Source organism: Mustela nigripes, chromosome X (genome assembly GCF_022355385.1).
Source record: "Mustela nigripes isolate SB6536 chromosome X, MUSNIG.SB6536, whole genome shotgun sequence".
NCBI classification, from domain to species: domain Eukaryota; kingdom Metazoa; phylum Chordata; class Mammalia; order Carnivora; family Mustelidae; genus Mustela; species Mustela nigripes.
The window spans coordinates 98,383,554-98,408,930 of record NC_081575.1 but is presented as its reverse complement, the minus strand read 5'-3'; the positions used below and the strand labels follow the sequence as shown (position 1 = coordinate 98,408,930).

Below are 25,377 nucleotides of genomic sequence, written 5' to 3'. Positions count from 1 at the left end.
CCTGGGTGCCCCTAGCCCAGGCAGTCTGGCTTGCTTCCGCACACAGCCGTTCCCCGTCTCGGCCTGGGCGAGCACTCAGTAACCCGCTGAGCCGCTTTGCTAGCCAGGGTGCAGCTCTGCGCCGAGGTAGGCCGAGGTAGGGATGAGTCATCCGGAAGTGGAAGCCCGTATTCTGTACCTGCTCTTTGTCCACCCGGACGAAGTCGACCGAACCAGAGACTGACGTCAGGCCTGCCTTCGTGTCCCATCCACTCCCTGCCTCTTCCTCTGCTTTTTCTATGCTCACACGCGTAGAAAATGCTCATTCTGGGGAACTTGCCCACGTGGTCTGCCATTTTCCCAGTGGTCGACGACAGAACACACACCTTGAATCTGGCCACCTCTAGCATGAATTGCCATTATTTCTCCTAATGCTCCAGCCGCTCCAGTTTCTCCCGGCCCTTCCGACCCAGTTGCCGTTGTTCGCTCTGGCTCTTCGGTTCCGGCTGCTGGCACTTCCTCAGGTATTGGTGCTCCGGCTTCTGCTCACTCCCCGGCCTCCCGACTCAGACCGCCTCAGACGTGCTGGGGGAGATTGACCACCACTGCTGGATGCGGATCTGGCGCTTCATTTGATTGTTCTCAGAAATTATCTACACAAGGGGCTTGGTCGTCCAGCTTGGGGTCTTCTCTTTAGCTTTTGGTCTCTCTTCCTGCAAATCTAATTCTGCCATCTTAGCTTCTTTAATGAGTTTTCTAATTGTTTTGTTCTTAATTCAATTAATTTTGAGCATTCGTGAATTGTTTGGTAGTATATCCACCACTGACCATTTTTCTCTTTGGCAGTCGTACTAATTCGTTCCATGTATTCTAATTGCCTTAAACTCTTGGGCTGTAAAAACAAAGTGAATCTGCCAGCCTTCTGTGATCACGGAGTAATGGCAGGAGAGGGACAACGGAGACCATCTAGTTCAACTGCCTTATTTTATTGTATTCAGGAAATCTAAGCCACAAGGGGTCAAATAGACTTGCTTGAGTCACGTAGCTTGTTGGTGGCAAAATCAGAAGACCTAGAACTTGGCTCTCCTGATCTCACGTCCAGTGTCTTGACTCATTTCGGTGAGGGGTTGATTCTATGGATTCTGCTGTGGATACTTGCAAGCTCTCAAGTGAGGAGTAAAGTGCCCAGTTACGTAAATGGGCTTTGTCCAGGAGCAGTTAAGTCCCAGAGCCACTGGGACTTGAGAGCCATCTGGTCACCAGTTTGTCTGTCACTTGGTTTTTAAAGAAATGACTGGAACAAACTGCATATCCTAAAGTTCATGCCCTAGAAAAGAGCGTCTCAAGTTCTAGTATGTAATACTGAATAACTTGGGATGCTTATAGCAGAAGTAGAAAGACTCAGGCCTTCCTTGCCTAGACCTGCAGCTGGAATCGTGCAAGGTAGGGCTTGGAATGTGTGATTTCAAATTTTTCCAGGGGTTTCTGGTGTGCTTTTTGGGTAAGGGTTGCTGCTGTGGAGTCTGAACAGTGCTGCTTAGAAGATGGGCACCTATTTAAAAGGTGTGTTTCTGGGCTCCCTCCCTGGACCTACTTTTCTAGAATTTCAGGGAATGGGGTCCATCTTGAAGCTCCTTAGTGATTATTTACATTAAAATACAGAAAAGTCCTGATCTAGGAGGCTTTGAGTCATTAAACAGCCCAGAACAATGACTTTCAGGTCTTTTGTTCATGTTCCTTGATGAGGAACATATTTTACATCATGATTCATCAAATTCATATAACTAAAAAGTCCCACATACTTACAGAGTTCAGCAGACTCTGTTATTTTCCATTCTAATGCATCCTATTTCTTTTTTAAGAGTAGGTAGTCAAAACACACCCAGTTGATTTTTAACCCCCAGCCTGTTGTTGCTCGAAACATGGAGAATTGAGATGTGTTTGTTAATTCTATCACAGACTCAAAACTTCTCCGTTGAATTCCTCTCCTCTTCCCGATTACTTCTGTTAACATCTGCTGGGGTTGCCTGTGAGGAAAGTCTACTTTTGTTGCAGTCACGCCATATGGCCCCTCTGTGAAAAGCAGACTGCCTTGGTGCCCTTGACAGGGGAGTTCTTGCCAACTCCATGCAGCTGCTGCTAATGGCTCACATCAGTCACAGCGCAGCGCAAGTAATAGAAAACACAACCCTAATTAAGTAAAGTGAAAAATGTTTTAAAAAGTAATTCTTTTGTTCACGGAACCAGTAGTGAAACAGTAGCTTAGTTCAGATGCTGTTTGATTCTAGACTTGGACCATATGACCTGAATTCCCTGCAAGTCTTCTGGGATGGCTTCCGATGGAGCCAGTTCAGCTCTCTCTTCGTGGGGGCGGCAGGCCCAGCCACACACTGCCTAGTGGTGCTGAGGAGAGGGGCTCCCGAAGACGGAGCACAAATCTCCGTAGGGCTGCTTCGACCACACACTGTCTACTGAACCAGTCACTGGGAAGGGGACATGCATGGTCCTGGAGCTGGGGGTAGGGTCGAATCTCTGGCAAACCACGGGCCTGAGACTGAGGGAGGGACGATTTCCTGAAGAGAATTTGAGATACTGTTCCCAGGAGTAAGAGGAATACAGGCAGCAAATGCAGATGTGGGAGACAGACCACGGATTCCCCTGGCGTCCCTCTCTGCCGCCTCCTTCCTCAGCTGTGATGAGCCTTTTCTTGCCGCTTCTCACACCTGCAGAAACCACTCTTTTTTTTTTTTTTTAAGATTGTATTTATTTATTTGAGAGAGACAGAGCATGAATGGGGGGAGAAGGGGGAGGAAGCAGATGGAGAGGGAGAAGTAGACTCCCCACTGAGCAGGGAGCCTGATGTCAGGCCCGATTCCAGGATCCCGGGACCACAGCCCAAGCCAAAGGCAGACGCCCAACCGACTGAGCCACCCAGGTGCCCCAGAAACCAGTCTCGGGTCTTGAAGTAGCCACTGTCAAAATAAGCTCAGGCAGCCCTCAGGGGAAATGACAATTTAAGTGATTACAAAGAACTGATTAAAAATCACTACCGAAAAGAACTGTTTTTTACATGAGTAAAAAACATGTAATAGTTGAAACATGAAATAGTCAAATAGTCAAAAGGGTGAAGCAAACTATGTGATTAAGTGGCCAGCATTCACGTGTATAAGTGGGCAAGCCTGTTTTATCTTCCCTGGGGCCCTTTAAATAAACTATGGGCCTGAGACTTTTCAGGAGGCATCTGAGCACAGTCACTGCCTAAAAATAACAACTGACCGCTAATAGATTAAAAGTGATTGAACTTAAGTACAAAACTTAAGTCTGACAAACAGAACTCCGCTGACCTATCGGTTACCTTCCACAGTTGCTTTATGTACTGTGTGATACCTTCTCTTTCTCAGGCCTTCTGTCAGGAAGCAGAAGAGAAATATTTTCACTGGAGGATCAGAAAGTGGAAGCTACTTGCTAGTGTAAATAATGTTGATCTCCCAAAATAGATTTTTTATGACCCAGCATGGAGCAAGAATGGCGACCTTTAAATAATTCTTTGAACAATTCTGGCTTCTAGCCTGCTTTTGAAATGGAGGAGTGTAATGTACGGAAGCATTTCATACATGGGAGACTGAATCTTACTTTTTCCTTCAATAAATAGTACCAGGTTCTGTGCTTTGTCACACATTGCTCCCAAGTTCTATAAGGCACCTGCTTTTACCTAGTACAGTGATCCTGACCTGTGTGTGACGCCCCTGGCAACTGGCCTATGGAGCATGGAGATTTTCTCTGTACTCCTGTATTCTTAGAAACTTCTTATCCAAAACATTTTTTTCATGGTTTTTTTTTCCTATAAAAACAATACCAGATGAGTGCCCTCAGGTTTGTATTGTTCTCCTAACTTGGTCTGTAATTTGGCATAAAAGCTTTAAATTCTTCCTCATAAATTTATTCTTTTTTCTAACAATATGCCCATTCATTTCTAATTTTCTAATTTCAATCCTTTGAAAGCTCAGCATTTTAATTGCTTATGGAAACTAATCAGTCTCCTGTCCTTGACAGTGATTTCAGTAAGATCTGATTTTTTAAATGAAGTTTTTCATATATGTTGTTATATTTTGGTCTATAGTGTGGCTTGACCTAAGAACCCAGTCTACCGTTGAGAATCTTAGTAAAAGAATTCCAGGAAATAATAACTTTGTCAAGGTAAGAGATCTCTTCAGAAGTATACTATAAGAATGCTTATTTTTAAAAAAGATTTAGAGATTTCACCTGAAAGACTAATTGGGCCTTACATCGTGTTACACAGTAGTTATTTGATATGTTACACTATTCTCTGCAGACAGTTAAGGACAACTCAAGTATTTACCTTTCTGTCTTCTTGCCCTGTGGTGGATTAGAGGATTTGTATTCTGATGTTGATAGTCTGGAGGGGATTATAAAGTGTCTCAGTGGCTTAAACCATACTCCCACTTGTTTTCTAGAAAATTCTGGATGCTTTTGAGTTTTTAGGCATTGGGATTCAGGGAGAGAAAAGTCACTCCCAACTTCTCACGGAACTCCTTCCAGTTTTTTCATATGAAGAAGGCTGATAGAAAGTGCATAAAATTCAGTCCATATGTAGAGCTCTTGAATTAAGGGAGAGAGAATTTTTGGAATAGGCAAGGCATTTTTCTTACGAAGGTCAAGGCCCACTTCTCCTACCATTCAAAAGAAGTTCTGTTTTTTTGGCATATCCCCTTCATATTTGTCAGTGAGTCTCTTAAAACAGTGGCTCTTGGTTCCGAAACTAGGGTTCGAATCCCATCAATTGTAGCAATTTAACAAACCATTCCCTACCCTCACCCCCTGAATAACTTCAAGCTAGTCCTAAATATACCCCTACCCATTCCCTATTCTGTGCCGCATTGTCACCCTGCCCAACCCTCACCCCCACCTCCAGCTACACTTTGCTGCAAGTGATGCATGTTTTTCTCTTCTGTGCCATTTTTTTTCAATTTTTAAATTATTTTTATTAACATATAATGTATTATTTGCCCAAGGGGTACAGGTCTGTGAATTGTCAGGTTTACACACTACACAACACTCACCGTATCACAAACCCTCCCCAAAGTCCATAACCCAACCACCCTCTCCACCCCACCCCCCACGTCGTACCATTTTAGGCAACTTTTAAACTTGCTGCCTATATCATTAAAAGGAGATAGTATCAACTACCTCACTGTTGACTTTGTGGGATGACCCTTGGTCCTTCAAATCAAAGAGGAATAATCTCATAACTTATTTCCTCTCCTTACTTTTGAGTACGGGTCTTACTTTTTTCTAGGAAAGCTAGAAAACCATGAGTTAAGAGTCATAACTTAGAGGGTGCATTGAAGTATTGGTCTGTTTTGTATTTTCTTACCAAACATATCCATAGCAGATAAGAAGGAAGAAGGTATCACTTAACTGTAATTAGGGGATAAATCAGGAAACTAAGGATTGGGGGAGGGGAAAGATAGTTGCATTATTTTGATGTATGTATCCTCCTAACCTCTTTCATCAGCTCTTATAAATAAATATGTTTGGTATTTAATGTACTAACAAAAACAAGAGTTGGATCTGATCTGTTCTCAAGGAAGACTGATAAGCCCATATGTATTTTATATTTAGCATTTATCCTTTTTTCAGTACACCCTCCCTTTGTTTAATGTACTCGCTGAGTTTTTAGGCAACTACTTTCTTAATACAGAGCGACTCAGTGTTGCTTTCTTCTAGCATGTCCTTGAGCTCTACTTTATTCTCCACTTATGCTATTTGAATATGTGTGTTTGTGTATATATTTATATTTTTTACACATACAAGTATATTGTTAATATGTGTTTTAAAACATAAAATTATCTGGTTACTGTTTAATATACTCTGATTTTTAATAGTTTAAATTTTCACTTTCATGAAATAAAAAATGAAAAGGCAGAATTTCAGACTAGGTTCTGTATATAATAACACAAAAGCTAACATCTACTTGCTCACCATCTAGATTATAGGGTGTTGTGTCATTTAATTTTCTCTTTACCTTGCAGCGTGGATGCTCTTTGAACTGCAAACATACCATGCTGATCTTTGTTCATGAACATGCTTTTCTGTGCCATGAGATAGGAAAATCATTTTTATCCATATTACCATGGGACTGACTTTAGGGCCATTGAATATTTTGCGATTTGTTGGGGTTCTTGGTTTGGTGTTTTATTTCAATTTGCTGGCTGAATTTCATGACTGTGTTTAGTCCAAGACAGGCCTTCCACTTAGCACTTACTTCAGTGCGGTGAAACTTCGTTGGCTCCTTGACAATGTGAGAAAAGTTCAAAGGGCTGTTGAAGAAGATAGAGCTCTTTTTGGGACCATTGATTCGTGGCTTATTTGGGTACGTTTAAATATAATGTTAAGTATGGAGAAAGTTTTGTAGAATTCTTTTAGATGGTATTGCCTTCTCTCTATTTTCTACTAAGAGTTCAAACTTTTTTAAAAAGGCTTTATTTATTTATTTATTTATTTGAGAGAGAGAGAGAGAGAGATCGCAAGCGCGCGTGTGTGTTGTTTATGCATGAGCTGGGAGAGGGGCAGAGGGCAAGGGAAAGAGATTATTAAGCAGGCTCCATGCCCAGCTTGGAGCTGATGTGGGTTCCCATGACCCTGAGATCATGACCTGAGCCAAAATCAATGTTTGTCACTCAACCAACTGAGCCATCCAGGCACCTCGAGTTGAAACTTGTTAGCTGCCAAAATTATTAAGAAAAGCCACTTGAGAGACAGCAGAACATTTCAGTCTCCGTTTGGGAGGCATTTTTGCAAAAAGAAAGTAGAAGAGAAGTTGTAGGGGTCTGAAGGAAGGGGGTAATGGTTACTAATAGATAGAGTATACCCTTGCGGGGCTGGAAATATCTTGGAACTAGATAGAGGTGTGGGTGCACAACATCATGAGGGTGCTAAATGCCACTGAGTTGTCTTCTTTGAACTGATTAATGGTTAATCTAATGTGAATTTTTCCTCAAAAATTTTTCAATAGATGCTTTGAAAAAAAAAAAAAGGCGTTTTTGCCTACGTCTTCCTTACTTTTCTTCCTTTATTGCCATAAAAATGGATGGTGATTACCAAAACCACATCTCATATTTATTATCCTTAGAAAAGGTAATTTAGGTAATTAATTAGTAATTCATAGTTTAGGTAGTCTTTTTCCTCTTGCCTATCATATGCTCTTTTCCAGTGGTCATTTTTTAAAGGAAGTAGCTATTTAGCATAATAGAACACCTGTGTGACTAGCAGCTGCTTTCAGCATTACGCAGCTGTCTCTTATTAAGCCATAATATGAAAGAATCATAATGGAATTTTGAAGTATAATCTTTTTGCCTAAGCTGAACACAGATGAGTAGAAACTAACATTTTAGACATTTCCCAGAGTTATCTCAAAAGTACATGTTCTCTCTCCCCCTTTCTCTTTGTTTGTTCTTTTGTTATTTTTATTACGGGCATTTTCAACTGTACCCAAGAGAGGGAATAGTGTAATGGACCTGTGCAACAGTGTACCAGCTACGGCAATCAACTGTGGCCAGTCTTGTTTCAGCTACACTCACATACGCTTCTCCCCACGGATCATTGTAAAGCAAATCCCCACACGTATCATTTCATTTGTAATTACTTTAGTAAGGATGTGACTATCTTTTCAACATTCAGGAGAGCTTCAGAGGAATATTGTCCCCGTTTTCACTTGCCAGATCCACAGAGCAGATCTTCTAGAACCAGCACTAGGAAGAAGGGCATTCCCCAGCCCTCCCTGTGCTTGGCCAGGCCACACCGGGGTTGGTGCTCTCTTGGCCCGCAGTTTTCATACCTGCCACATTGAAATACTTCTGACAGTAGTTCTGACAGTCAGTTGTTTGAAACCAGAGTAAGGCAGGGTGGGGCCCCTGTGAGCTGAGGGGGAGAGCTCAGTTAGCTGCAGGGTGGGGGCATAGGTGCTGAGAAGCCTTATCTTTTTTTTTTTTTCTTTTTTTTTCTGAGATGCCTTTTCTGCTCTTTTATTCCTTTCTTACCTCTTACTGCTCCCACACAAAAGAAAGCAGCAGTGCTGGGGGGTATTAACACAGGAGATTTTAAAACTCTGCTTTCAGGATACATACTTGGGTAGGCACAACCCAGTGAGAATTGTTATTCCAAAAAACTAAATCACAAACAGAGAACAGCGGCACAGAGTTCTGTGAGATCCTGAAGAGGCAGACATACTGATGTATTTCATTTCGCCAAATGTGGTAAGACTGCCTTTTCCAAAGATAACAGATGAAAGCAAAACTGATGTTTTTTCGGTTTAACTACCAGTTTACTAGATTGCTGTTGTCTAATATGGTAGCGACTTAAGCACGTGTGGCTACCAAACACTTCAAATATGGGAAAGCACTGCTTCCTAGCCATATCAAATATTAAATATCAAATAATCGATATGTTCAGTGAGTGTAAAATATATACTATGCTTAAGTAGGTGAAATGTTGGGGCGCCTGGCTGGCTCAGTCAGTAGAACATGCCACTCCTGATCTAGGGGTTGTGAGTTCAAGCCCTGTGTTGGATGTAGACATTAATTAAAATAATAAAATAATATAAAATAGGGGTGCCTGGGTGGTTCAGATGGTTAAGCGTCTACCTTTAGCTCAGGTCCTGATCCTGGGGTTCTGGGATCGAGCCCCCACATCTGGCTTCCTGCTCAATGGGAAGCCTGCTTTCCCTCTCCCACTGCCTGTGTTCCTGTCCCTGCTGTCTGTCTCTCTCTGTCACATAAATAAATAAGATCTTTTAAAAATAATAAATGAATACATAGGTAAGTTGTCTCAGTAATAATTTTTCATATTAAAAGGATGTTTTGGGGGGTGCCTGGTCTCCTCAGCCACTGGAGCATACAACTATTGATTTCAGGGTTGTAATTTCATATTGGTTGTAAATTTGTATTTTCAAGTAATCTCTATCCAATATTGAGTAATTTGAAAAAACTTTTAAAAATAAAATCTTAAATAAATAAAAGGGTACTTCGGCTATATTGAACTAAAGAAAATATATAGTATTATTAAAATTAATTTTACCTTCTTTATATTTTAATGTAGCTATTAGAAAATTTAAAATTACGTATGTAGCTAGCATTGTATTTCTATTGGACACTGCTGAAAACTAGAAAATTAAATGACATATTCCATTCTGCTTCATGCACTCTGCTACTGATTATGACCCTTGGCAGCATGTAAATTAAATTACAAATTAGGGGGTGCCTCTGTTGGTCGAGCATCTGACTTTTGATATTGGCTCAGGTCACAGTCCCAGGGTCCTGATTTGGAGCTCTGCATTGGACTCTGTGCTCAGTGGGATTCTGCTTGAGGATTCTCTCCCTCTCCCTCTGCCCCTCTTCCTGCTCACATGCTCTCTCTCTCTCTCTCAACTAAATCTAAATATTTTTAAATCTTTTTAAAAATAAAAATAAATAAATAGCAAATTAGTACAAATCTAACCTGTCCTTTTATTCTGTCTAGAGTTTGACGGGAGGGGCCCATGGAGGGGTCCACTGTACGGATGTAACAAATGCAAGTAGGACAATGCTTTTCAACATTCACTCTCTGGAATGGGATAAAGAGCTCTGCGAGTGAGTTGTGTTTTGTCCTAAAAAGCATTTCCCATTACTATTTATAACCTAAATCTTACTATTTTCTTATGTTGATGGAGCACCAAACTTGGTCGATATCTCAATATAATATATAAGTCTATAATGTGTATTCAAAAAAGAGACTATTGTTGAATATATAGCCAACAGGCCAAATTGTCTTGATTAGGAAGTTAGGTTTCTTTAGAAAAGTACTTTGTAAAAAAAAAAAAGTACTTTGTTTTCTGTGTGCTTCTTATTTTTTACTGGCTTTGTATAAAGATAGAATGATAAATACCCAAACATACAACTATGTTCTGCTGGCTTATTATTTAACTCCACGCTCAAATATGTCCATTTTTAATGCTATTTACATTTTTGTCTTTAAAAACATATAAATGTTTCTAGATATTTATTTAAAATAGTGTTATATAACCAGTCTTGTCTTACTGTTTTTCAGATTTTTTGAAATTCCGATGAAGATTCTTCCAAATGTCCGGAGTTCTTCTGAGATCTATGGCCTAATGGTAAAAAAAAAAAAAACATTTAAAAAAATCTTTACTATTCAGAATTCAAAAGTAGTTGTGTGACATTTTCTAGTTTGAGAGTTGTGACTTTTCTGTAAGTGTGATAGTATATAAAATAAGAATTTAGTGCTGCTTAAATAGTTATATAACTTAAAAATTTTAGAATCCTTTTTACCAGTTGGTTTTATATTTCATAAACTTTAATTGGCCGTTCTTTAAGTATTCTACTTTCAAAGTATTAATGGAATAATTAACTATAGAGGGTGGCATGGGAATGTTTGAGCCTGTTTATTCTTTTAGTTGAAGTAACTTTAGTAGTTTGTGCTTACAATTTAGAGGAAGGACTCTTCACATTTTATTGTTCTTTCTCCTGTTGTATGTCTTTTCATGGCCAGACCACATTTTTATATTAGATTTTTTTGTCAGCCTGAGCAAAACTTTAGCAAAGAAACTGAAAACAAAAGAGTCTGTTTTTGATTTGTGATTGCTAATGAAACTGGTTTCCATAAGGGACATTTTACTGTTGCTTTCACTAAAACTGGGAGAAAAAGTACTTTGAGCAAAAAGTGTGCTAAGCATCATTGAGTATCTCTGATTACACATCAGGGATGAAAACCTCCAGGAGGATTTGAACTGGTATTTGAGCACAAAAATCTAGAATTTACGATGAAATTTAAAAATATGTCTAAGGCCAGTTACCAGAAAAATACATTGTTTAGACATTTCGTGACAAATAATAGAAACTGTACTTATAGAGTCAATAATAATAGAGTTGATTACTACGTGCTCTGGATAAAGCTTGAGCAGAGTTCGTAAATATTTCATTTCTAAAAAAGCATCCTGGAAGTTTCTAAGAGAAGCACGGCGCAACTGCAGTACAAGTGCTTGGATGACTTCATAGCTGTCTACAGACTGCGTTGGGTCAGAGAAAAAAACTTATCCTTGAGAAACAGTTTTAGAGAGTGGTTGGAAGAGCATTTACTGGCCGAGTTTTTTTTCTTGCATTTAAAATATTGTGCTTCTGTCCTCCTTTCCCCCTTGCTGACTGTAGAAAATCTCTCATAGCCTGGTGAGTAGGTTGCCCGCCAATTATGCTACCCATTCATTTGGAAAAGATACAGTGCATTTCCGTTTAGTTTTAGACAAGAAGAAGTCCATTTACTAAGCAGATTTATCTAGAATCTCCATGACCCTCCAAATTGCTAGAAGCTCTAGACAAGCTCTAGGTTTTCCTTAAACTCAGTCATGTCTGTTTTTAAGTTTCCCATAAGACTGAAAGCGGTGTTTCAAAGTAAAAGACTAAGCTAGTTTCCTGGAATGAGAAATTCTGATACTCCCATGACAAAGTACAGTTGGGATGTGCTTTGGGCTTTGGCGTTAACAGGGAAATTAGATGTGGTTTTTAAATGTCCTAAATGCCTACTGTGAGTGATACTTGACCAGCCTTTCAGACTAGTTAGTTGGAAATGCACTGTCACTTTTTCTGCATGCTTCACCAGAGGATATTCCCAGGAATCCTCCAGAGACTCCCCCCACCCCCCGTGAAGGAAAAGGAGCGCTTTATGTGCTGGAATGCACATGAGTAGATCCCGCTGGTAGTTTGATAATACCTCCATAGTGTCAGCAAAGCCTTCTCGTATTTATATGAAGATAGACAGCCTCTCGCTTTCCTACGGGTTCACTTTCAGTTCCTTATGAAGTGTACCCTTTGCTTATTATCCAGGTTCAGGTTTCCTAAGAGTATATCCAGTAAATAAAAAAGAGAGGTCTTGAATAAAACAGAAGGCATGAAAGAAATAAAATAATATCCACCATCTAGAAGATGTTTTCTATTTTGTACAGAGTTTCCACATATATGCTATTGCTTCCTTATCGTAGCTATGTGAGGCAGCTTCTGTTCTTCTAGCTAGGGAATCTGAAGCTCCTAGAGGCTCACCAGTGGGAGACCAAAGGGGCAGTCCATAGAAAGGTTTTTTTTGGCCCTGTTCCTAGTACATCACACTACTTCGTGGATCACGTTCCTTCCCCCTAATTCCTTAATACCAGTAGAAATTGCTTTGTATTAGAATTTTCAAAAAAAAAATGAAGTTTGGTAAAATACACAGCCACTTAAATCTCATTTTTTTCTCTGGAATGCTAGCCATATTTGATCTAAATAAAAACCACTATGTGTGACCTAAATTAACTCTTGCTTATCTAAATTTGAAAAATGATGTCGGCTATGAACAAATAATAGCCAATACCCAAATGCTCTTGGGTTTCTTACTTCTCTCAAAAGCAGTTTGGATAAGGAAGGATACTTGGTAAAATACAACCTTCCAAACTGAGGCTGTTCCATGCCAGTTTGATAGCTATTCATATGTTTGTTTTAAAGGATGTGTGTGTTTTCCTTATTAATGGCAACGATAACAAAGAGCTATCAGACCTAGGCATTCATGTTACCTAGACTCCATTTTATATATCAAGAAACTGAGACCTAGAGAGGTTTCAGCAGCCTGCTCAGGGACTTAACACTAACTAACCAAGAGTAGACCCCTTGTCTTCTGATTCCCAGCCCAGTGTTTGACGTCCATTCACCAATACCATGTGTTGTCTTGTCATTCTAGAAATATGTCTCGTATCTGTCCTTGAACCACATATGTAGTTGAAACACTTGCTTTGTCTTGTCTGCCCACATGCTCTGGCATGTTGTTGTTTGTGTTCATTCCTGTTGCAGTTGTGTTAGTAGAGATAATAGTTCGTGATTACTCATAATCCTTTTTTTAAATTTTATTAGAAAGCTGGGGCCTTGGAAGGTGTGCCAATATCTGGGGTAAGTTTCCTCTCCCTGCTACTTCCCCAACCCTACCTGCTTCCATGTGAGGGGACTTCTTCCTCTATCTTAATCAGTCTGCCCCTTCTGAAACTATGGAAGAAAGGTGAAAGCGGCAGAATTGGCTGATTTTTGTTCTTAGGTGACACAGTGTGGGCCACTGGGAACATTTTGACCAAATTCTAACTCTTCCTTCCCATACCTAATATCTTGTAGGGGATATTAGGAAATGGGGAAATGGCCAAATGGAATCAATGCATAAATCAAGACAGGTCATTCCTTGATAAAGAAGAAAAGGAAAAATAAATCCTATGGCAGCTCTAAAGGGGAAAGTAATGGCACTGTCTTAGTGTTCTTTATTGTCATTTATGCTTTCAGTGTTTGGGGGACCAGTCTGCTGCATTGGTGGGACAAATGTGCTTCCAGGATGGTCAAGCCAAAAATACGTGAGTTGAAGAAACAGACCCCAAAACTAGTAGTGATTTGTTTGTTTATCCCTTTGGTCCTTTGAATGAGGAAAACCTGTTGAAGTTCATCCAGGCTAAAAATCAATAGCTTAGGAGTTCCAGTAAGTTTTTTGCCATTTAATTTTCCTTCTCTTCTTCAAATAAAATACATTATACCATATGTAAACACACTGCTGAGGCTTGAAAAGATCTTGATTCAATACATTTTTCATCCAGAAACTAAATTTTGGTTTAAAGGGTTAATGGTTTTAGTTGGGTGGGGATGGGGAGTGGAGGTGGGCAGAGCAGAGGGGAGGAAGAGCCATGATATAAACTACGTTTCAGGGGCGTCTGGCTGGCTCAGTCTGTACAACATGTGACTCATAATCTCAGGGTCGCGAGTTCAAGCCCCAGGTTGGGTGTAGAGAATACTTTAATAAATGATTGGGGCACCTAGGTGGCTCAGGTGGTTAAGCATCTGTCTTCAGCTCAAGTCATGATCCCAGCGTCCTGCAGTCGAGCCCCACATCAGGTTCCCTGCTTGTTGGAGAGCCTGCTTCTCTCTCTCCCTCTGCCTGCCGTTCTGCTTACTTGTGCTCTCTATCTCTCTGTCAAATAAATAAATTCTTTTTTTAAAAAAAAGTGTTCTGAAATAAGACATTGCAATATTCATTATGAAAGTAATTTGGGAAAAATAAATATGGAGATAAAATATTCATAGCTTTCTCCAAATATTACAGAATACTGCTTACTAAGACTCCCATGTGCTTTGAGGTTTGAGGCTCCTTCTTAATTGTTTAGAATAAAACAAAGTCATACAGTTTCCCTTTCATGAAAGGTGGAATGATCTTTCTTCCAAAGAAAGAAGTTTCTTTGGTGATGCTGTCATTATTGCTCAGGGTGGGGAGGCCGGAGATGGTCTGCTCTCCCCCTGCCTCTGGCCCTCAACCCCCACCACCCTTCCCCAGCTCATGCTCTCTCTTACTGGCTATCTCTCTCTCTCTCAAATAAATAAAATCTTTAATTTTTTTTAACATAAAGAAAAAATTTCAAAATGAACTATATTTCTCCACATACACTGTTCCTGCCCTAGTCTTTCTCACTAAATTGTAAAGGTATATTTTTGCGGGATTTTCGATGCAGTTTTCCTGGCATTGTTCTTTCTCCTCATTACCTAGAGTTTCTCCTTCTACAAGAAGTAGAAGGAGGGGTGCCTGGGTGGCTCAGTGGGTTAAGGCCTCTGCCTTTGGCTCGGGTCATGATCCCAGAGTCCTGGGATCAAGCCCCGCATCGGGCTCCCTGCTTAGTGGGGAGCCTGCTTCCTCCTCTCTTTCTGCCTGCCTCTCTGACTACTTGTGATCTCTGTCAAATAAATAAATAATATCTTAAAAAAAAAAAAGAAGTAGAAGGAATGATGGAAGTAGAGGTTTGGTGAATTGTTTCCTAATCTTGTCTCCTTACTACTCTTCCTTGGGAATCTGTAACAAGCCCCATATCTAAGAGATAAGATTTCTTGCATTTTTCAGATAAGAAAACATGTTCAGAATAGTTAAGCTAGTAAGTGAAATAAGCGGTCTTGGCCCCCAGATCCATCTGATTGCACTTAGCTGGGGCTCTGAACCTCTCTTGTGTTACTGTACTCTCTGTAGGAGAGAAGCACATTGACCGAGCAGGAGACTATCTACATTTATTTTTTTCTAGAGGATTTCCTAATTCTGTCATCAATGTTAACAACAGTGATTAAATTCTTCTTTTGTGGATAATGGAATGTCTAACCTTTTTGATGAATTGCTCTTGTGGTCTGGCGTGCTCAGCAGTCCTCATGTGACAGTGTGACATCATCTGCGTGAGGTTTGGTCGGGGAGGAGGGGAGATTGGTAAAGTCTTTGCAGATCAAGGTATCCTGAGGTTATGACTGAGAGAGCTTGAACAAGCGTGAGCATAGGTCTGGGAACATCTCTTTCTTCTGGCTTCTAGGCAGCTGTACCAGGAGTCAACAGACACATTGGAAAACTAGGCTCTTTCCCCTCCGCCCTTTTTCCTTTGCCAGGCATGCTAGTGCTAGTAAATCAGAGGGTCTCTCTCCTCTGTCAAGCAAGTACCTAGCACGGTGTAGAGCACATGGGACGTTCCCTATAAAATTGTTGGTTTTTCCTCCTCTTTGGACTCCCTTCCTGTGGAAGTGTTATCACAAGTCCTGGAAGGTTGGTCTAAGCCAGGGAGGGCTTACAAAGTACCTCCGCAGCCACTGTGCGTTGCATTTTTTGGAGTCTGAGTAGAGACCAGATGGGAGTTGTAAAATGAATGAGAGAGAAGCGATGGTCAAGATGAAGTCCAAAGAGGTTGCAGAGGGTGGGGCTGAGAATTGACTCAGTCTCTTCAAACCTCAGCAGGGAGCACAAGACAGGTAGCTCAAAATTCACTGGAAAGCCCATCTCTGTTTTGGTGCCGAGGAACGGATTATGGGTGATTCTCATTTTTCTTTCTGCTTTTCTGTATTTCCTGATTTTTCATGAATGAATGTGGATTATTTGAACATTTAGTTTTGCTTTGAAGGACAAGAACCTAAGATAGATGACCTCTCTCCCCAGAGGCATTAAGTATTCTAAAGGAAGCCTCGACCATCATGGCTTCGGCTGGGGCCATTCACCCTCTTCCTGTGGTCCAGCTTTGGCTGGTTCCTCCATGAGGGAGAGTGGGCAGCCTTCGCTGCCACAGAGGTTAGAAAAGTCAGACATCTCTCTGGGATGTTTAAACACAGTACCGTCTTGAGAAAGGATAGGCAGCCCATATAAATGCTGAAAGCTCCATGTATGTTTGATGTCTGGGAAGAAGAAAATCATAAAATTTCAGAGGAAAATAATTGCCTGTGTACTGCTTTGCAGATTGTGGCCTATAGGTAGCAATGCTCATTAATTACATATGAAGTATACTCACTTAAGAATTCACTTTTATTAAATGCCTTGAGCCTCTGTGTCAGTTTGGTACTTTCAGACTTATATACTATTGTTCGGTGTGCAGGGTGTTAATATGGGGGCTAAATTGGTACAGACTTCTCCTTTAAAAATGTGAAATAGGTAATTAACTTTTTAAGGTTTGAAACAGATAATCATTTTTAAGAATACTTATTAAAGGAGATTAACTTAAATTCATAGCTTTTCCAGCATTGTGGAAATAAAAGGGTATTGTGATTTGTGTGTTTTCCTTCATAAATGTATTATTACCCATACATAATCTTAGTTGACTGGTGTCTTTAAAAATGTAGATACTCATTCATCACATGCTCCCTGAATGTGTTGGCTGTTTGTCTATAGGCAAAGAATATATTTGAGTGAAAAGAGATAGACCGACTTTGGTTACTTCTTATTCACAACAGTGGTGCCGGGAAAAATGTTTGCTAGAAAAAAAAAATTGCCCTTTGTTTCTATTTGCTTTACACGCACATGATGGTGCCTGCTGACTTAGTGCTTACTAGTGGTGGTTTCTGCTGTGATCCTTCTGCCTGGCACTGAACTGAGTGCTCCCTGTTTTCCCACCTGCTGGAATATCAAATTGCACAGCAGCAAGGCTCATGAGGAGGGATCCCAAGCCTTGGCAGAATGGTTTGTAGAGTGCCAAGGGTGACAGTCACAGCCAGCTCCATGGAAGTGACCCTTACTGGTATCACTTTGGATTACTTCTCTGCCTGGCACAGGTCAAAACTACTCACTCACGTCCAAATGCCAGACTTGTTGCAGAGTCCAAAGCTTATACTTTATATGGCTGCCGTAAAATAAATTCACTTCTTCCAGGGCGGCCACGTTCCATTCTCGCTCTGACCCTCCCACCTGTTAGAATGGCCTACCCTGCAGAGAGAATGGGAAAGTGAGGCCTTTAGTAGCTTTCTTCTCTATGCCACTCTGGTCCCAGAGGTCCATCTCCACTTTTCCGCATTCTGGTCCTAGCCTCCCCCCTCTAGGGCAGAAGATAGCAGAAGATAGCAGTTCAGGATTGTACTAAGGACAGAGCTAAGCAGCCAGCCCCAACGTGGGTTAGAAGCAATGTCACTGGAACTGGGATGTAGAATTTGTTGTCATTTGGTGACATTTTATACACAGCTCTGGATTGTGACTAGGCACTAAATGCTATGCTTGTATTTTTCCATTAGGATTGCACGAAGTACATTTTCTTCTAGACTTAGTCTTCAGAACGTTATTCCAAAAGGAATATGTAATGCTTGTAAACTTTTGGAAATTGTCCAAAACTTGAAGATAATGACTTACTGTATGTCAGTTTAAATGATTTGTATTATTGATGTTTCATGATTTATTTTTAATAACCTTGTCACACTGTTCTTCTTCCCCCAACTATAGATATGGAACGGGCTGTTTCTTACTATGTAATACAGGCCGCAAGGTTGGTTTTGAAAGTCTTTTCTAACTTCATATAAATAATGCTCGAGTATAATTTGCTATTAAGTTACTTATTCTGCAGATTTTATTTAATCTTTATTAGGGTTTAATTTAGAGCTCAATAAAAATTACGAAAATCAGGAAATTTAAGTGGCTCTAGTAAGAACTATTTTAGGTTCTTTGAAATTTTTATGTGTGTTTTTTTTTTTTTTTTTTAAAGATTTTATTTATTTATTTGTCAGAGAGAGAGCAAGCGAGAGCGAGCATAGGCAGACAGAGTGGAAGGCAGAGTCAGAGGGAGAAGCAGGCTCCCTGCAGAGCAAGGAGCCGGATGTGGGACTCGATCCCAGGACACTGGGATCACGACCTGAGCCGAAGGCAGCTGCTTAACCAACTGAGCCACCCAGGCGTCCCTTATGTGTGTTTTTGATTGTTGGTGAGATATCTATACTAAGGCTATGTCAGATTCTTAATGCAAATCTAATTTGGATCAAGGAATAAACATTTTGTACTGTTTAAATATGTTCTTAAGACTGGTAATTTTGACTCTTTTAAATTGTTACATATTTATTGAATTATTTTTGTACTTAGGTCATCTTAGCTTTAAAAAATACTATTCTGCTATCTTTTTATTTTCCTGGCTACTGAAATATTTTTCTCTTTCCTACAGTGTGTGTTTTCTGAGCATGGCCTTCTGACCACAGTGGCTTATAAGCTTGGCAGAGACAAACCAGTGTATTATGCCTTGGAAGTAAGTAGTTTTCAATCAATATGGGTAGTATGGCAAACAATCAAAGCCAGTGAAAATCATGATGCTTTCTAACACCTTTTCTGGTTAATCTTAATATGTAGGACTAAAAAAAAATTAAGCTTTTTTTTTTTCTTGGCATTTGGTTGAGTGGAAGGAACTTGGAATTGAGCTGGGGACAGGACTCCAAGGAGATCTTGAGTATATGGGCTCCTTGGTTCTTTCTCCAGTCCTTGTGGCACCTTGTAGCTGCTTGACTTGCTCTCCAAGTATTTCTGTTAGCTGGAAAATTCTGTGTTTTATAACTACAGTGCCCCAGTGTTCCAAAGAGAACCACTGGGTGCAAAACCAGAGGAACTCTATTCACGTGTCTCCCCATAAAAATAGGTTTTGTGTCCAATTTTGATTTGGAAAAGAAAGTGAGGAGATTTTATGCCATGTTTCATGAAGTAGAAGTATTTGTTTTAAACACGTTTGTAAATTCTGGTAGGAATAGATCAGTCTAAGTCTGTAGGAAATGTTGAATTTATATTAGAGCCATTACTTTTATTGGTAAGGTGAAAGAAGCAGTATTCTTTTTATCAAATCACATATATATTCTTTTTTTTAAGATTTTATTGTTAAGTAATCTCTATACCCAGTGTGGGGCTCAAACTCACCCCCAAGTCACATGCTCTACTGACCGAGCCAGCCAGGCACACCCCCTAGTCTTTTGTTGTTGTTGCTGAATATAGCGGACACACGATGTTACATTAGATTCAGGAGTACAGCTTAGTGATTTAGCAAGCTTACGCATTTGTGCTCACCACAGCTATAGCTCCCATGTGTCCCATATGGCGCTATTACAGTATCATTACCTGCATTCCTTATGCTGTGCCTCTTATTCCTGTGACTTACTGATTCCGTCACTGGAAGCCTCTGTTTCCTCCCCCTTCACCCATTTAGCCCTTTCCCCACTCCTCCCCTTAGATACATTTCTCAAAGCCATCTCTTTACAATTCATTTTAAATCATTCCCTTGAAATGTACAAATATACAGTTGATCTGAAGGCTTACTGAGGCTTGTTTCTTAAAGTGTCCGATGATAATTTGGCCATAAGTGTTAAGACTTCTGTTTATAGGGGCGCCTGGGTGGCTCAGTGGGTTAAGCCGCTGCCTTCGGCTCAGGTCATGATCTCAGGGTCCTGGGATCGAGGCCCACATCGGGCTCTCTGCTCAGTAGGGAGCCTGCTTCCCTCTCTCTCTCTCTCTCTGCCTGCCTCTCCATCTACTTGTGATTTCTCTCTGTCAAATAAATAAATAAAATCTTTAAAAAAAAAAAAAGACTTCTGTTTATAGTTCATAACTGGAATTGAAACCTCTTGACTCCCTTCATTCATTTCACTTGACCGCCCCCCCCCCTCCTCTGGCAACCACCCTTCTGGTTCTCTGTATCCATGAGTTTTGTTTGGTTTTGTTCATTTCTTTTGTTTTTTAGGTTCCACATAAAAGTAAAACATAAATTTCTCTTTCTCTTTCTGACTTATTTCACATGGCCTAATACCCTCAAGCTTCATCCATGTTGTTGCAGATAGTAAGATTTCATTCTTTTTATGTCTGAGTAGGATTCCTAAACACCTCCGGATCTATCCATAGATCTATAGTATGTATATGCATATTCTTAATATTCCTTATATATATATTCCTATATATATAAAACACAGTATTCATTTATATATAATGTATATGTATATATGTATTATAGATGTATATATGTGTACACACACACACACACACACACACACACACCTTTACATAATCCCTATGCATTCATCCATTGATGAATACTCAGGTTGTTTCATATCTTGGTTACTACAAATAATGCTGCAGTAAACATGGGGGTACATATGTCTTTTTGAAATTAGTGTTGTTTTTTTTTTATTAGTTGCTCTGCCTAGAGCATGAAGAATTTATTTCCATTTTTTTCTTGCCCTCCTCCTGACATTAAGCACTGTGCTCTCTCCCCTACCCCCTTCTCTATGGATAATAGAAGCACTTCAGAAACACTTGGTCATGTAATAATGGTATCATATCATTTCTCAAAAGTTGAATTCCTATAAGCCCTGAAATCCTATAAGCCCTGTCCTGCTCTGTTTCCCCATGTGGAAAGTGCTTGGTACAGAGCTGGGCACATCAAGTATGTACTATCTGTTAAAAGTTACCTATGGCAATTGAGTAAGCTGCTCTCTTTTTTCCTTATACTGGACATAGTCTTTTAGAATTACAGATGCCTTAGACTTGGAAAGGGCCCCTGGATAGGGCTTACCTGATCTTTACTTCCTCTCAACATGAAGAGCCTTCTCTTCTTTTCTTCACCAGTAGCCCTCCATCTTCTGTTTGAAGATAGCACCAAAGACTGCTTCTTACCAACACCTGTACCACTGGACCTGGATCAATTGCCAAGAGCATTCAAATACTAGGGGGTGGCTTTTGTTTTTTTGGGTCTTTCTACTCCTAGATAAACTTCTCTAGTGCCCTGATGTCATATGGTTTCTGGATGCTTTCTAGTTCTGGACTGCATTACATGTATTCCAATTTGTCAGAATCTTCCAGAATGGAATAGAATACTCTACATGTAATCTGACTTGTACTCACTAGTGTGATTTATTTCTCTCTGACCTTAAACACTGCTTCTGCTACTCTAGCCTGAGAGTTCATTAATTTAGTCTAAAAACCTCATCATATCATTGGCTCCAGGAGCAGATGTTAAAATATCTGGCTCTTTTTCAAATGACTCATTGTCATGTCACATCCTCTCCATTCTGTATTGGTGTGGATCTTTATTTTCCCCCTTAAGTAATCTCTACACTCAAGCTGAAGCTTGAACTCATGACCCCGAGATCAAGAGTCACATGCTCTACCAACCGAGCAAGCCAGGTTCCCCTGCAGATCTTTTGTTAATCTATATTCAAGTCTTTGCTTCTTCCTGTCAAATTTAACGATATTGATTTCAGCCTACGGTGACACAGTCTAGATTCTTTGACACTCTTTAATCTGTTACTTGTCCAGTTTTGCCTCATCTGGAAACTTAACAAGTATATGCTTTAAGGTTTTGTTTCGGTTCATGTAATTTTTTGAAACATTCATAGAATCTTTTCACACCACTGGGTGTGGTATATAAACAATGAATCTTGGAACACTGAAAAAATAAAATAAACAAAGAAATAAATGAATACAAGATTCATAGAATTTTAAAGCTGAAGGGGATGGTAGATTAGACTGACAACAGGCTTTGTTATGTCCTCACAAGGCATTTGAGAGTAGGAAGTGAAATTGGAGTCACTTGGCTATGGTAACTTTCGACAGCTAGTTAGCCGCAGATCCAGGATGCAAATTCAGGTTATTGGACATCAAAATCTAGACACCTGGCTACTCCTCTGCCATCTCCAGTCTCCTGAGTCCATCTCTTTTCAGTGCATCTCGGATATGTCCCTCACTTTGTCTGCTAACCCCGCAGCCTGCCTAAGCCACAACATACGCACTTGCACTTACACACACACACACGTTCGCAGTAGGAAATAGGATTTTTTCTTTTTTTTCCCTGTATCTTCTTTTTGTTTCAAGTAACAGACATGTAAAAAAATTGTACCAAACCAAAGCTATACTGGTAAAACTGTTCCTCAGTCAATTCCTGCTAATCCCACTTGGTCACACCACTTCCATTTTTGGTAAGTGCTTACAAAGTGTGTATTTAATAATCATTTATTTAATTTGACAGATTGGTAGGGTTGGCAGTCTGAGGTATTAAAAACTTCCCCTCCGTTCTTTAAAAGTAGCTGCCCATCTTAAGTCTTTTAATCTTGCATTCTCCCTCTGCTGATTTGAAAGCAGCAGCATGCATTTCCTATCGTCATTGTTTTGGGTTTCTTTTCTTTTCTGGGTACCTTTATATTTTGTAGATACTATTTTAACCTTAGTCCGTAGTCCGTAGAGTATCCGACTCAATCTCAGGATTGTGAGTTCAAGCCCCACACTGGGTGTGGAGCCAACTTTAAAAAAGTGTATTGCTTAACTGTATATTTTCTTAGCAGTGTTGATAGTTGTTTAATAATTTGAATGTCCCACCCATGATGATGACTTAGAATGCTTTTCCTGTCACCTCTACCAGCAATCCTGTCACTGAGTTTAAAGTTTTCATTTCCACCCCGCCCCTGCCTTTTTTTTTTTTTTTTAAGCAGGCTCCTTGCCCAGCCCAGAGCTCACAGGGCTCCAACTCTGAGATCAAGATTTGAGCTGAGATCAGGAGGAATGTCAGCACCAGATGCTTGAACCATCTGAGCGCCCCTGGGTTCCCCTCTGTTTTTCTTAAGCAGGCAGTATTTCTCTTTTCTTATCAGTAGATAGCCAATCATACCTAAGGGCTTATTTTATCATTTTTTGTGTCCAGTATCATTTTGGGGGGGGTTCAGACCTTTTATGGCACTCCCCCTATTTTTTCTTGCAGAAGGGCCTCCTTTTGTGGTTCTAAGAGCCTCAGGCAGTAAGCCTGTTCATTTTAGGTTTGTTGTTATTTTGCCCTCTCTCTGGGGTGGGTATAAAATCTTAGGTGATAATGGTGTGTTCTTCTACATACCTACATACTTTTCATCCCCTTGCTTCTCTGTGCTGCATCCCTGGCTAGTCCTCCCTCCCTACCTTACATTCCAAATTCTTTCTTTTTATTTTTTAAAGATTTTATTTATTTATTTGACAGACAGAGATCACAAGTAGGTAAAGAGGCGGGCAGAGAGAGAGAGAGAGGAAGGGAAGCAGGCTCCCCGCTGAGCAGAGAGCCCGACGAGGGGCTGGATCCTGGGACCCTGAGACCATGACCCGAGCCGAAGGCAGAGGCTTAACCCACTGAGCCACCAGGCACCCCCCAAATTCTTTCTTTAAAACAAACAAAGCAGGGATGCCTGGGTAGCTCAGTTGTTTAAGTGCCCATCATTGGCTCAGGTCACGATCCAAAGATTTTGGGATCGAGTCCCACATGGAGCTCCCTGCTTGTGCTTGCTTGCTCTCTCTCTCTCTGACAAATAAATCAATAAAACCTTTAAAAAATAAAGCAAATCAAAACTTTTTTATTGTGAAGTATAAAACACATACAGAAAGATGCATAAAATAACCGCTTGTACAGCTTGACGAATGATGATAAAGGGAAGACCCATGTATCCTCTACCCAGGGCAGGACACAGAACACTGCCAACAGCCAGGAACCTGTGTGCGCCTCCGACTCCCAGCCTCTCCCTCTCCCCTAAGGTCACCAGTGCTCTGGCTCTTATTACAGTCACTTCCTTACTTTTCTTTACAGTTCCAGCACTTAAGAGTACAACCCTCAGGGCGCCTGGGTGGCTCAGTCAGTCAAGGATCTGCCTTCTGCTCAGGTCATGATCTCGGGCCCTGGGATTGAGCCCTGAGTGGGGCTCCCTGCTCAGGGGGGAGTCGCTTTTCCCTCTCCCTCCTCCCACTTGCCTGTGTGTGCTCTCTCTCAAATAAATAAATAAAATCTTTATTTAAACATACATGTAACCCTTAAAACCAGAGTTGAGTTTTCATGTTTTTAATACTTTGTACATTAAAAAGAGAAAAGAGAAAGTGAGAGAGACTGAGTTACACAGTATATATTCTTTCATGGGGCTTCTCTCACTCAGCATCACATCTGTGAGATTCTCTCTGGTATTACCTAGAGCTTTGACATCATTCCTTTTCATCCCCATATGAAAATGCCATGGTGTAGTGTTTATCCAACTGTTGATGACCTTTTAGTTGTTTTCTCTTTTCGTCTCTGATGAAAAGTACTGCTGTGAACATTTCTGTATACCTCTGCTATGTCCATCTTGCTGTGGGAATAGAATATGTGTATCTTCCCTTTGGGTAGAGGACTGCAGACTGTTTTTCTCAGTGGAGGCAGCAAGTTAACTACCACCTGCCGTGTATTGGAATGCCATCTCCTCATCTTGTTCCTTCTAGAGTTGACCCCACCTATTATACTCTTAAATTTGACTCAGTAACTTCATTTCCACCATTTTTAACTGGTATTTGTTCATACCCACCTTATCTTGTTTTATTTCTCTCTTCTTTTGCTTCATAATTTCATGGCCGTTTTTCAAAAATGGAAATCATGCCTCAATTTATCTCTTTGAATTCTTCCAGCACGGACTTATTTAAAGTCCTTGTCAGATTAAAGTGACTTCTCTTCCAGCTATTAAGGCTTGTCGACTGATTTCGTGATAATTTCTTCATGTGTTTTGGACTTTTTACTTCCCCTCTCATCTTCTATTAAGCCATAGCCTTTGTCAGCAAATAGTTCTCCTTAGGCAAGCAGGAGAGCGCCACCTAGCACCTGGCTTCGAGCACTGAAGCTGATACTATTCCTTGTCTTTCGCAAGCAAGCCACACTCCTTGGAGGAGCTGGCTCCTGGCCCCCGCTCCTGCTTCCTGATGCATACAGAAAACCGAAGCAGAACCTCCTATGCTTGTGGTCTCAAGCCCTGCTCAGTTGTGCATTTCTGTTTCTGTACCCCTCGACCGCTGCTCTGCGTTTGAGTCAGCATGTGTTGTTTTAGTGTTCCCTTTTTACATTTTGCCCTGTTATCCTGTGTCTAGAACAGAGAGAGGGGATTTTTAAAGTGCAAACTCACCGTTTCTGATGTGGACATCACCAAGAGAATTCTTTTTTTTTTTTCCTCCCTCCTCCCTGGCATGTGATTCATCTGGTCCTGATACGTTAACCTCTGTAGGTTCCTATTTTCATTATCAGTAAAAAGGAATTGGGACACATGATTCTTGAGTTGTTCTAAGTCTTTAAAACCC

At 40.5% G+C, this 25,377-nt stretch overlaps 1 protein-coding gene across 4 annotated transcripts in view; it reads left to right on the top strand.

The window, feature by feature from the left end:
• Positions 1–25,377, top strand: part of GK (glycerol kinase) — an 80,022-nt gene that overhangs the window by 34,658 nt on the left and 19,987 nt on the right. The window contains exons 5-14 of one of the 4 annotated variants that reach the window (XM_059386273.1): positions 420–503; positions 4,100–4,176; positions 6,236–6,373; positions 9,517–9,626; positions 10,084–10,150; positions 11,202–11,219; positions 12,927–12,962; positions 13,341–13,408; positions 17,761–17,803; positions 18,470–18,550. In XM_059386273.1, coding sequence (XP_059242256.1) covers positions 420–503; positions 4,100–4,176; positions 6,236–6,373; positions 9,517–9,626; positions 10,084–10,150; positions 11,202–11,219; positions 12,927–12,962; positions 13,341–13,408; positions 17,761–17,803; positions 18,470–18,550 — 722 coding nt within the window. The remainder of the gene's footprint in view (positions 1–419; positions 504–4,099; positions 4,177–6,235; positions 6,374–9,516; positions 9,627–10,083; positions 10,151–11,201; positions 11,220–12,926; positions 12,963–13,340; positions 13,409–17,760; positions 17,804–18,469; positions 18,551–25,377) is intronic. The other 3 variants (XM_059386274.1, XM_059386275.1, XM_059386276.1) reach the window with 3 other exon arrangements.